The 13387-nt window shown below is 50.1% G+C and overlaps 1 protein-coding gene across 1 annotated transcript; it reads left to right on the forward strand.

Moving 5' to 3' along the window:
* Positions 1-17: 17 nt before the first annotated feature.
* LOC119307216 (cation/H(+) antiporter 19-like) lies at positions 18-5913 on the forward strand. The gene is made up of 2 exons (XM_037583309.1): positions 18-412; positions 3407-5913. Exons 1-2 carry the CDS (start codon positions 209-211, stop codon positions 5633-5635), a joined length of 2433 nt encoding a protein of 810 aa, XP_037439206.1. The 5' UTR covers positions 18-208; the 3' UTR covers positions 5636-5913.
* The last annotated feature ends 7474 nt before the right edge of the window (positions 5914-13387 follow it).

Below are 13387 nucleotides of genomic sequence, written 5' to 3' on the forward strand. Positions count from 1 at the left end.
AAACCGTCTGTGCAACCGCGAGCTAGCGCGCATAGAGATCCGTGCCGTTGGGAGAAGCCGCGGAGCTCGATCGCGCGGCGGCACATTTAAACCCCGCGCCCGGGTTGGCCGAGCGAGGCGGCGCCGCAAGGGGAGGAGACGACTGTAGAGAGAGAGAGAGAGAGAGAGAGAGAGAGAGAGAGAAGAAGGAGGTGGTTGGTTGGCATCCATGGCGGGTCATGCGGCGGCGGGGGCGGGGGTGTGCGCGGCGCCGATGCAGGCGACGTCGCACGGCGCGTTCCAGGGCGACAACCCGCTGGACTACGCGCTGCCGCTGGCCATCCTGCAGATCTGCCTCGTCGTCGTCGTCACCCGGGGCCTCGCCTACCTCCTCCGCCCGCTCCGCCAGCCGCGCGTCATCGCCGAGATCATCGTAAGCCGCCCTCCCTCCTCCTCCTTCTCCTTCTCATTCCGCCGCCTCCGGTGATCTAATCGATCACCTGTACGTGCACGCAATTTGATTTCGCTCGCCGCCTCGCCGGCCGGTTCGATTCGACGGCGGTAGCTATAGCTAGGGTTTCAATTGGCCGGCTAGTTCGTTCCGCGTGTGCGTGCGTGCGTGCGTGCATGCCCGGCCCCGTCCGCGCTTTTGCCGGGGACGACGGCGACGGCGACGCGCGGGGTCCTCCCAGAAGAACCCAAGCAGCCGGTCCGTCCCGCGTCCGCTGCCGAATTTTCTCCGGCCGCGGCGTGCACGGGCGTCTGAACCAGCCTCCGAAAGCGCGAGGGAGATCGACGCGCGTCACGTTCTGCTGGCAGTCCGCTTTGACTGGTCGATTAGAAAATTCGGGGGGTAGTGGGTGGCCCTGGCTGCAGGAAGCTGGAAGCGACGACGTACGGGACAGACGAGTCCTCCCTTCGAGTCAGCCTTCCCGTCGCTCTCATGGCATCGCTCGATCCCATTTTCTTTGTTTGTAGCATGTGACGGAGACAGTCGGGCTGGCCTCAGTATTGGATTTTGTGGGGGCACCGTGGCTCGGAGCTACCTAATTAATCATGGGATTTGGTACTAAGATATATCTAAACTGGTTGCTACCAACTCTAGCTAGGTTAACAAGGTCAGAATATATAAAAGCAAGTATATGTTCGGGAAATTCGTTATACGTACCTGAGACAGCATGCATCTAGCAGCTCTGAGTTTCATTATGGAAAAAAAATGGATTGCTACCAACTCTAGGTTAAGTAATTGCTACCAACGACTCCAAGTTAAGAAGGTCAGAATAAATAAAAGCAAGCATATTCGGGAATCGATGTACAGAAACCCGTCATTTCGGACAGCTCTGAGTTTCATTATCAAAAAAAAATATAAGAGTGGGAAATGGTGATCAGATTTGTGGGGAATTAGATTGAGTTCCACCAACTAGATTCCAACGCACACGTAAGAAAAAACAGCAGAGGAGGAAATGAAACAGAACACCCATTTCCGTCGCCTTGGAAATGGACGGCTTCGGGGAGGAAACTGCATGAGGACCCTGCTCAAACTTGCAGGATCGATGAGTTTCTGAAAGAACCCATGCTGGTTTGGCATGCATGTGCTTAGTCCTGAATTGCTTGTCGCGAAAATGAATTGAATGTATATAGATGTATTTTAGTTATAGATACATCCGTTGATGCCATGAGTACGTAATTCGGGGCAGAGGGAGTACTTGTTAATTACCATGTTTGGCATCATCACCGGGGTTAAGAGTAAATGGGCAGCTAGCTAGAGACCATGTGGTGTAGTAAGATCGATTCAGTACTGTCCAAAATTAGTCACCGCTACTGTGAAGGCTAATTAATTTTTTTTTTGAAACGGAGTGAAGGCTAATTAATCAATCCGATGGAGTGGGAGCGTTTCAGTTTCGCCGAAGCAAAGGGAGCCTACGGGCAGTGCCATGCCGCTCACGTGGCCGTATCCCAACTCCCCCGGGGGATGCTGCCCCGGATGTGCTCTTCCTGACCGCTTGCCGACCCATGATAATAATTTATAGTGGTAAAAAACTGTGCGCGGCTGTCTAGAGATTAGAGTTATTCGCTAGCTTAGCAAGAAGAAAGGAGGTTCTTGGCGCCCCCTAAGAAGACATGGGAGTAGTATATTGGTTCCTGAATCATCCCTAGACGGGAGACGTGATTTGCACCATCTCCTGATCGATGATGTGCACCACGTCTCCAGAAGAAGATATCATCAGCATGCGATATGATCTCCGATCACAGCTTGGTTGCAGCTGTGAATCTTCCGTGATTCTCACCATGTATATATGCCTCTTTGCTGTCAGCAGCAAACAGTGCTGAGGAGCTGTTTAACGACTTTCAGTTTGGGCGCAAAGTGGCCTGATGACGTTGAGACGTAGAGATCTCATTGTACTTGGCGATCCGCAAGTCAATGGCCCGTGTGTCTGTTGCTATGTTTGAAACGGGCACTGAAATCAACATGCTGACCTGCACGACCTCCCCGCACCGCACGTTCCGTTGGGAGTATTCACGCACATGCATATATAGTTGGAATAAAATAAAGAGAGCATCGCCGGTTATTAACTGTGCTTTTGGAATTTGTCAAAATGAAAGAACATGGACATGTTTTTGGCCATTGTTCACAGCCAGGTTATAATTAACTTGCTTCTGTTGCTTGCCTTGCTTAACTACTACAACAAGTCAAAGACAAAGGCTAAAGTATACCTTCTAGCAAAATGCTTGACAAAATGACAACTGCCTCTCTGATCTCTAACAAGGCATCATGGACTTGCAGAGATCGGAGGACCCCTACCCTCCATTCGGTTTTAGTTCAAATTAAACTGAACTAAAACCGACAAGTATTTTGGAACAGAGGGAGTAGTAGTCAAAGACACGGGCTAAACTGAGGGTATATATGTACCGGCAGTGAGAAATGTGGAACAAGCAAGGTGACTTGTTAAATGCATTATCGTTGGTAGAAAGGCATGCTTGCTGGCTACCTGGCTGTCATTGACTTGCAGGACATTTGCATTTGCTTAAGCAAGATATAATAGGGCGCATACTTGCCAAGTGCCAACTAGTAGCTGCAAACTTACTCATAAGACATGTGCTAATAACTTGTAACAACCTCCTATGGGGACGTACTAGTAATTTTATACATATCTTTTACTTTCTTTTCTTGGTTGCTTCCAAGCGACCTTCTAGCTAGCAAACTGCTTGTTTCACAATCTTGTTTGGAGTTTTGACACGTGGACAGGTTTTACTCTGATTTATCTGAGTCCAGTGACTGCATATCATCATACTGCACACTGCTCATCAAATCACAAATATGGAAAATAAATCTGAAATGGCATGCAAGAAATCGAAATAGATGGAATGGTTGATTTAATTTGGGCCTGTTTACTGAAATGGCATGCGTGCATGGTTGATGATGCAGGGTGGAGTCCTGCTGGGCCCGTCGGCGCTGGGGCGGAGCAGCAAGTTCTTGCACGCCGTCTTCCCGGACAAGAGCCTGCCGGTGCTGGACACGCTGGCCAACCTCGGCCTGCTCTTCTTCCTGTTCCTCGTCGGCCTCGAGCTCGACATCGCCGCCATCCGCCGCACCGGCAAGAAGGCCCTCGCCATCGCGCTCGCCGGCATCTCCCTCCCGTTCGCGCTCGGCATCGGCACGTCTTTCGCGTTCCGTGCCACCATCGTCAAGGGCGCTCCGCAGGGGCCGTTCCTTGTCTTCATGGGCGTCGCGCTCTCCATCACCGCCTTCCCGGTGCTCGCCCGCATCCTGGCCGAGCTGAAGCTACTTACAACCGACATCGGCCGCATGGCCATGTCTGCCGCGGCGGTCAATGACGTGGCCGCCTGGATCCTGCTGGCGCTCGCCGTTGCCCTCTCCGGTGACGGCTCGCCGATAATCTCGCTCTGGGTGCTCCTCACCGCTACCGGCTTTGTCATCGCCGTTTGCGTTCTCCTCCGGCCGTTGTTGGCGTGGATGGCACACCGGTCTCCCGAGGGTGAGCCGGTCAAGGAGGTGTACATTTGTGCCACCCTCGCCATCGTCCTCGCTGCCGGCTTCGTCACCGACGTCATCGGCATCCACGCGTTGTTCGGCGCGTTCATGGTCGGCATCGTCGTCCCCAAGGACGGTCCGTTCGCCGGCGTGCTCATCGAGAAGGTGGAGGACCTTATCTCGGGGCTCTTCCTTCCGCTCTACTTCGTCTCCAGTGGCCTCAAGACGGACGTGGCCACTATCCGGGGAGCCAAGTCATGGGGCCTCCTCGTGCTCGTTATCATCAATGCCTGCCTCGGCAAGATCGGCGGCACGGTGATCGCGTCGCTGTGCGTCAAGATCCCTGTCAGGGAGGCGGTCACGCTGGGATTCCTCATGAACACCAAGGGGCTCGTCGAGCTCATCGTGCTCAACATCGGCAGGGACCGCAAGGTGCTCAACGACGAGTCGTTCGCCATCATGGTGCTCATGGCCCTCTTCACCACCTTCATCACCACGCCCATCGTCATGGCCATCTACAAGCCGGCGCGGCCGTCGGCGCCGTACAAGCGCCGCACCGTGGAGGGCGGCGCACCGGCGGACGCGGACAGCGAGCTGCGCGTGCTCGCCTGCTTCCACAGCAACCGCAACATCCCGACGCTGCTCAACCTCGTGGAGTCGACGCGGGGCACGGGGCGGCACCGCCTGGCCATGTACGCCATGCACCTGGTGGAGCTCTCGGAGCGGTCGTCGGCGATCTCCATGGTGCACCGCACGCGCCGCAACGCCATGCCCTTCTTCAACAGCGGGGACAAGACGGAGCAGATGGTGGTGGCCTTCGAGGCGTTCCAGCAGCTGAGCGCCGTGAGGGTGAAGCCCATGACGGCCATCTCCGACCTCGAGACCATCCACCGGGACGTCATCGACAGCGCCGCCGAGAAGCGCGCGGCCATCGTCATCATGCCGTACCACAAGCTGCCCCAACACGACGGCTCCTTCCACTCGCTCGGCTCCCAGTACCACGCCGTCAACAAGCGCGTGCTCCGGGGCGCGCCGTGCTCCGTCGCCATCCTCGTCGACCGCGGCCTCGGCGGCCACTCCCAGGTCGCCGCCAAGAACGTGGCGTTCTCCGTGACCATGCTCTTCTTCGGCGGGGCGGACGACCGCGAGGCGCTGGCGTACGCGACGCGCATGTCGGAGCACCCGGGCGTCGCCGTCACCGTGACGCGCTTCCGGCCCAGCCGCCCGTCGTCCGACGAGGCAGCCGACGAGGCGGCGGTCGAGGCGTTCAAGGGCAAGGTCGAGGCCGTGAAGAAGGACGGGTCGGCGATGTACGAGGACGTAGAGGCGTCGGCCAAGGAGGAGGTGCTCCAGGCGATCAACTCGCTGTCCAAGTCCAACATGTTCGTGGTGGGGAGGATGCCGCCGACGGAGCCGCTGGTGGAGAGGCCCGAGGAGCTGGGCCCCGTGGGGAGCTACCTGGCGTCGCCGGAGTTCAAGACGTCGGCGTCGGTGCTGGTGATCAAGAGGTACGACCCGGCGACGAACCCGGCCAGCAAGAGGTTCGACCCCAGGGCGAGGCCGCCGGTGGCGACGGACGTGGAGGACGAGGAGATGGGCGGCGCCGGCGCCAGCGCGAGCGTGGTGCCCGTGCCGTGGACGCCGCAGAACGACCTGGCGTGAGCTGATCGACGAGCTCCCGCCGGCCGGCTTCGTGACGTGTTGTGCGCGCGTGTGGAGTCGCGACGTACGCGATGAATTGTACATAGCTAGTGATGTGTGTTGTTGTGTAGTGCTGCTGCTGTTCGTCGAGCCTTCCTTTGCTTTGCTCGGTTGTATCCACCGTTTCTATCTTTCTCAAAATTCGTCCAGAGTTTCTCAAGCATCCTGTGTTTTACATCCCAAGCATACGTGCATGCATTTTCTCATAAAAAGAAGAAGCATACGTGTACGTACGTTCAGTTTTATGTACCGAAGCACACTTTTCCTCTGTTTTTTAAAGGAAAATATATTATTATTTTTTGAGAAATTTTTAGAGAAAAAATAGATGTCTTTTTTCTTTCTTTTAAAGAAAAATAGATTTTTTTGAGGGATTTTAAAGAAAAATGGATGTCCTGCACCTCTCTGTTTGCGGGCCTAAAGATACTGTCCGAGCAAATTTGGCACAGGGCTGCATTCACCGTCGAATGGAAGATGGAAGAAGGTTGCTCGGCGGCTTAATTTCATTTCAAATTTTTCCATTTGATTTTATCTATTTTCTTTCTTGTTTAAATACATAACCTTCTTCTAACAAATACATTTGAAAATGCATGACCACCTTTCCTAAAACTACACGAGCATTATAAAAATGAGTGAACACTTTTCTAGAAACTACATGAACATTGGTTTAAAGGCGTGAATACCTTCTAAAAATCGCATGAACATTTTTAAAACACATGAACACTTTGGGAAATAAATGAACAATTATCTAAATGTGTTCACACTTTATAGTAACGTATGAACATTAAAAATATGAATATTTATAAAAATATTTCTACGCATTTTTAAATTATATGAGCATTTTTAAAATGCATGAACACTTTTTTAAATGTGGAAGACTTTTGGAAATACATGAATATTTTTCAGCAACAATGAAAACTTTTAAATATTGTAAAATGATGTAAAAAAGGATGAACACTTTTCAATTAAATGATTAAAAACTATGATCATTTTTCAAAATATATTAACAACTTTTCTAAATACATGAATTTTTAAAATTAATTGTTAAATTTTTATGGACCAATATTTTTATACCACACAGGTATTTTTCTACTAACTTTTAACAGTAAAAAATGTATACTTTTATTTTTAATCAAAGTATCGGAAACAAAACTATAGCAAGCACTCTTACCATGGCCTATATATGGCAGTTGCATGAGAGCATCCGACCAAGGAAAAAACCGCAAGAAATCACACTAATTGTACACATGCAAGGAAAAGCATGCATTCATGGAAAATGAGGGGCATTGGATAGTGCATCACGGCAAGTCGACCAACCTCGACCCTATGCAGGATGACCCAACGACGTGAACACAAGTGAGTGAGTCGTGAAGGTAGTACGTTTTTTTAGGCAATCCCACCACTAGTGCAGAACCGGGCAATAGCACCGGTTCGTAAGGCCCTTTAGTGCCGATTCCATAACCGGCACTAAAGTGTGGGCACTAAAACTCCTCCCCTTTAGTACCGGTTCAGCACTAACCGGTGGTAAGGGCAACCACGTGGCACGAGCCAGCTCCGGGGGGCTGGAACCCTTTAGTACCGGTTGGTAATACCAACCGGTACTATAAGGTTTGGATTTTTTTTAGTTTTATGATTTCTTTTTCATTTAATTTTGTGTTTCCATTTTAATTCTTTTTCGTTTGCTGGTATTTTACGATACTACACATTGTACACGTTATGCATATATATATATATATATATATATATATATATAATTTCTAGTAGAACCAATCATGCATATATATATCATCAATGTCTCACAAACCACCATATTAATTAATTCACACATACACAAATGTATAGCTAGCTATATACAATTTCTTCTACATATGCATGTTGCCTTCGGAGCCGGTGGCATTAGCCTAATTGGTGCCTTCGGAGCACGATGACAATTGGAAGTGGTTTTCATGGGGCGGTAGCGGGTAATAGTATTATCCCTTCGGATTTATGACCTGGTCGAGCAAAAATCCCGCTATTTCCTCTTGAAGTGCTTCTATGCGCTCCGTTTCTAGGAGCTTCTCCCGCACCTCTCTGAACTGTTAAGAAGGAGATCAATATGCATGTGTATTAGTTGTGTGACTAGATATCGATAATGGTGTAAAAATTGTGAATAGTGTTCTGACAAGCGTACTCATTCCTGTCTTTGAGATCTGCTCCTTTCGGACGCCATCATGCGAATGTTCTCGCAAACGCAGAATACACACAGATCAGTCCCCTGCGCCTGCTTCAGGGCCTTTACGAGAATGGAATTTGGTCAGATAATAATTAATCAAGCATAATAATTAAAGAGATGGCAGCTAGCTAGCTAGCTAGCACTACTTAATTACTTACCTTGGGTCGAAACCATTGAAACTTTTTTTTCCATTCGCCATCCGTGACGCTGATGAACCTTGCCCAAGCCCTGCCCGCCGACAAAGAAAATGAATAAAGGGGTTATTAAATAGTTCATATCATGAAATGACAAACTAAATAGGCCGAGATATATAGTTAATAATGATTGAAATTACCTGTTGACTATCCCAAACAAGATGTTATAGTCAGTTTTAACTTTGAGTAGTGAGTCCAGTATTTCAACTGTTCCGTCGTCAACTTTAATGATACACAAGACCCAGTGAAATCTGCATGCACACACGTTTGCATGTCTTAATTAAGCGGACATATGTAAGCAAAAACATGTAGCTAGCTAGTAGGCAAAAACAGAAAATTTGTAGTACAAGACAGTGTGACTCACTGGAAGTTGTAAAGAAGTAGTATATCTTCATTGTATTTGAGGCGCTTCAAGAACTCTAGCATGCTGTCCTCTACGGCCTTTTGATGACGTTCATCTATTTTCCATGTGTATTCATTAACGGTGTTTGGGTCAATGAACCCAATGCCATAGCGTCCACCTTTTCTCATTTCATACATCTTCATCCTGCATATAATACCACAGAAAAGAATATAATGAGGATAATTACAAGTAATGATAAGGATCACTACAGCTAGCTTGAGACTTAAATTATAGAAAGAAATCACTTACAGACAATAGCAACTGACGATAGATTTGTCGAGTGCGTCTTAATTGTATAACTGAAACAGTTAAGAATACTCAACGGACACAGCTTTCTCATGGTAGTAATGATCCTCCTTGACATTCACCATGAGGGACAATCGATCGGAAATCTTGGTAATGTTCATGTACCATTGATGCAATTCATACATTCTCGTTGGGAGGTTCTTGACCTTGTCTGGCTCGACCAAAGGTTGGCCCCGGACATATTTTCGTTTTATTTCATCCTCTCTAAGCACAGGCATGGGCTCGATCTCGAGGAGTTGTCCAACAGTGATTTTGAGAACTTCAGCCTGCATTATATGCTCCTCCGTTATTACCACATTGCCCACCTCAGGAACGTAAACTGTTTGCCCACAATAATATTGGGCGCGCGTACTGTCACGTGTTGTTGGCACAACAAGCGAGGGGATCGATTGCGCCGCCTGTTCTCCCAGCTGGGGAATGGTTTTCTCGATTTTTTGACAGATGCTTCTTGTTTGCTCGATCCCGAGCTCGCCTCCTTACGTACACGTGCTCGATTTAACTTCCTGATGTGGCGCTCATAGTCTGTGTCAACAGGCTCGGGAGCTAGTGGTTGAGCCATACGAATGAAGTGGTCAATCGTTTCCTCAGGCACTTTCTCCCTTGGCGGTGTTGGCGGTTTCGGTGCAAAATGGGCTTCCACCTCGGACTTGGATATGGCTGCGATTTCCTCCTCGGACCTGTCATAAGCCCTCTGCGGAAGAGGCGTGAGGCTTGGACCATATTTATATCGCTTGCCTCCGCCTGTACTTCCTGTACTACCTTGACTCGTATCGCTACGCACCATAGCTGCGGGGTGTCTCTTCTGTGATTGCTGAGGCGGCGGAGACGGCTGACGGGGCTGAGTTGGACGAGGAGGAGTGGCCGCCTGAAGCTGTGCCGGACTTGGAGGAGAAGTGGCCTGAGCTTGTGCCGGACTTGGAGGAGGAGTGGATGTCTGACGCTGTGGCGGACTTGGAGGAGGAGGAGTGGCCTGACACTTTGCCGGACTTGGAGGAGGAGTGGCCTGACACTTTGCCGGACTTGGTGGACTTGCAGGAGCGGGAGACTGCTGACTCGGTGGCGGACTTCGACGAGGAGTTGGCTGACGCGGTGTCGGTGGCCTTCGAATGATGATGCAATGCTTTTTCCATAGAATGATACGATGTTTGGCGTCTCCGAGAAAGCGCTCGTCGTCACCTCCAGGATAGTCAAGCTCTAGCTCCGAATATGGGTCCACCACCTCATCAACCAAGACACGAGCATAGCCCGCTGGAATCGGGTTGCAATGGAAGGTTGCCTCGGGGGGATTTGTAAAAGAAACGGCGTCCGCCACCTTCATGGATATGTTCTTCATTTTGACGTGTAGCTCGCAGCTAGTGTTCTCCGTGATGTCATCCACGGGGTATCTACCCAGCATTGCGTCGTCCGGGGCGGAACCCACGCTGCTTCTCGGCATGGATGGGGCGGTGCTATCCAATGTTGGATCATTCGCTAGCTGCTGCAGCTGCTGAGACCCCCTTTGCCGGGTGAGTGAGTCGATCTGCTCCTGCTGCCGTTGGAATTTGACTACCAATTCCGCTTGACTTGCTTCTCGGCCTTGAAGGCGTTCATAGTCCCGCTTCCTCTGCTCCTCCTCCATCTTCCTCTTCTTCTCCTCCGCAATCTTCTTTCTCGCACGGGTTCTGTAGTCGGTGTTCCAGTCTGAGAACCCCTCATACCACGGAATAGCGCCCTTGCCTCGTGTTCTTCCCGGGTGTTCAGGATTTCCCAGGGCACGCGTAAGCTCGTCGTTCTCCCTGTTGGGCTGGAACACCCCCGATCGTGCCTCTTCTATTGCAACAAGTATCGCATCGTCGGCTCCCTTCAGACTTGCCCTCGTCGAAACATTGCCTATCTTTGGGTCCAACTCCCCCCCATGCGCATAGAACCAAGTCCTGACCCTGGGGGGCCAGCTCTTAGTAACCGGAGTGGCACCTGCATCCTCCATCTCTTTCTCAGACTTATCCCACTTAGGCATTGCCACCGCATAGCCACCTGGCCCCAGCTTATGGAACTTATCCTTTTTTCGGCATTCTTCTTGTTTATTCTCGACCGTTCCTTAGCTAATTCCGAATCCTTGAATTTCATGAAATCGTCCCAATGAGCACGTTGGTTCTCTAGTGTTCCCTCGAATACTGGAGTCTTCCTTCCTCCCTTGACGTACTTGTCCCATTCACGATTCTTGTGGTTCTTGAATGCAACCGCCATCTTCCTAAGAGCAGCGTCCTTGACTTTCTGCACATCTGCTTCTGTGAAATGATCTGGTAGGTTGAAATGTTCCATGAGAGTATCCCAAAGCAGATCTTTTTGATTCTTGTCGACAAAAGTAACATCTGAACGTGGAGCAGCGTCCTCTTTGCCTTTTGGTCTTTTGTCTTTTGCTGGCTCTCTCCATTCTTGAAGGGAGATCGGGAGTTGGTCCTTCACAAGAACTCCGCACTGACGAATGAACTTGTCCGCAATCTTCTTAGGCGCTGATGGTTCGCCATTAGGTCTGACTGCCTCGATATTGTACTTTACGCCCTCCTTCAAATTTTTGTTCGGGCCTCGTTTCATCCTTTTGCCTGAAGATTTGCTCGATCCGGATGGCTGAAAGAACAAAGATCGATTCGTTAATATATCTTCAAGTCATTTAAAACATGTGATGATCACCAGATACCTGCTTATATAAATATATATACCTCGCCGGTCTTTGTTGTTTCAGGATCAACATATTCTTCGTCATCCTCATAATCGTAGTTCATGACTTCATCAATTCGGTCGTCACGATCGAATATCATATCACCCTCTCCGGTGTTGTTTAGAAATTTGGAGCCATCATAATCTTCTTCATTCTGATCATCATTTGTCCCGCGTATCATATCGAACATGGTCTGCCTCTCTGTCGGTATTGTCTGCCATAGATTTTATTTAACTAATTCAAAAGAAATATAAAACAATTTAGTATTCAAATTACATCGTCTCGAATAATAGATATAATCTCGAATACTTCGTCTAGAATAATAGATATAATCTCAAATACATCGTCTCGAATAATATATAATATTGAATAGTACATCACTGGCTAGCTAATTAAAGATCGAATACTACAGAAGAATCGAGGACACTCGCGGTTCCTACGGCGCGGGCGGTGGACACCCAAAGAGAAGGAACCCTCACAGGATCATAGCTGAAGTGAGATCCCCGAAGATACTGCCAGGTATTGGAGAACCTGCCGCCCTCTAACGCAACCATGTAGCGATGGACGTGCTCGTCCTCCTCCCTGACACGGCAACGTACCACCTCCGACGGGGCCGGGTCCCTCCGCACCGAAACTGGCCCACGCGAACGCCACCAAACGAGATCAGGGTCGACAACGGGGCCCGGGGCCGGGTTCCTCATCAAGCGGCGCGCCCCTCCAGGCAGCACCTCCCAGTGCCAGCCCGGCGGAGCCCAGTCCCGGACATGGGTCGGCTGGTCGTCGTCGCGGACGGGTCGACGGCGAGGATGCGGGCCGAGCATCGTCGAGAACAAATACTAGCTATATGCCCACAAAAAGTAACATTTTTTTAATGATTGGATTTTGATAACTAAAATTTCTAACATTTCTATATAACACTAATTATGCTAATCTAAATAATCTAAATAACACTAAAATTTCTAACATTTCTAACATTTCTATATAACACTAATTTCTAACTGATTAAACACTAATTATATCCATCTAACATGCATTCATACATATATAATAGTGAAAAAAATAATAATCTAAATAATCTAAACTAATTAAACATACAAAATACGTGTGTGTGTACTAATTAAACACTAATTATCTAAACTAATTAAACATACAAAATAATAATCTAAATAATCTAAACTAATTAAAGACTAATTATCTAAACTAATTAAACATGCTTGTGTGTGTGTGTACGGGCTCGGGGAGGGCTCACAGCGGGCGACGGCGACGGCGAGGCGAGGCGACGGCGAGGCGACGGTGAGGCGACGGGGACGGCGAGGCGACGGCGGGGACGGCGCGACGGGGACGGGGACGGCGCGACGGGGACGGGCCCAGGGCGGCGACGGGGACGGGGGCGGCGACGGGGACGGGGGCGGCGACGGAGACGAGCGGCGACGGAGACGATCGAGGGCGGCGGCGACGGCGACGGAGACGGAAACAGCGGAACGAACAGAGAGGGAAACTGAAATTTTCGTAGCCGTTGTATATATAGAAGGCACCTTTAGTACCGGTTGGAACCACCAACCGGTACTAAAGGCCTATTTTGGCCAGGCCAAGCGGCGGGAAGCGACCCCCTTTAGTACCGGGTGGTGGCACAAACCGGTACTAAAGGCCCCCCCTTTAGTACCGGTTTGTGCCACGACCCGGTACTAAAGGGGGTGCGCTGGCGCAGGTGCGGTGCGGCAAGTTTAGTCCTACCTCGCTAGCCGAGCGGCGACCGCACTGGTTTATAAACCCCCGTGCGGTCGCTCTCTCGAGCTCCTCTCCAAAGCAGGCTTACTGGGCCTACGTGTTCTTTGCAGCCCTATGGGCCCACTTGGCCTTTGCGGGCCTGCATCCTGGCCCAACGATAGGTTGGGTTTCTAGT

This window comes from Triticum dicoccoides, chromosome 5B (assembly GCF_002162155.2).
Source record: "Triticum dicoccoides isolate Atlit2015 ecotype Zavitan chromosome 5B, WEW_v2.0, whole genome shotgun sequence".
Classification (NCBI taxonomy): Eukaryota; Viridiplantae; Streptophyta; class Magnoliopsida; order Poales; family Poaceae; genus Triticum; species Triticum dicoccoides.

What these genes read in the sequence shown, in the direction of transcription:
- LOC119307216 (XM_037583309.1), top strand. Translation starts at nt 209, where the DNA reads ATGGCGGGTCATGCGGCGGCGGGGGCGGGGGTGTGCGCGGCGCCGATG. An exon ending in GCGTCATCGCCGAGATCATC is followed by an intron (nt 413 to 3,406) that starts GTAAGCCGCCCT and finishes TTGATGATGCAG; the next exon opens with GGTGGAGTCCTGCTGGGCCC.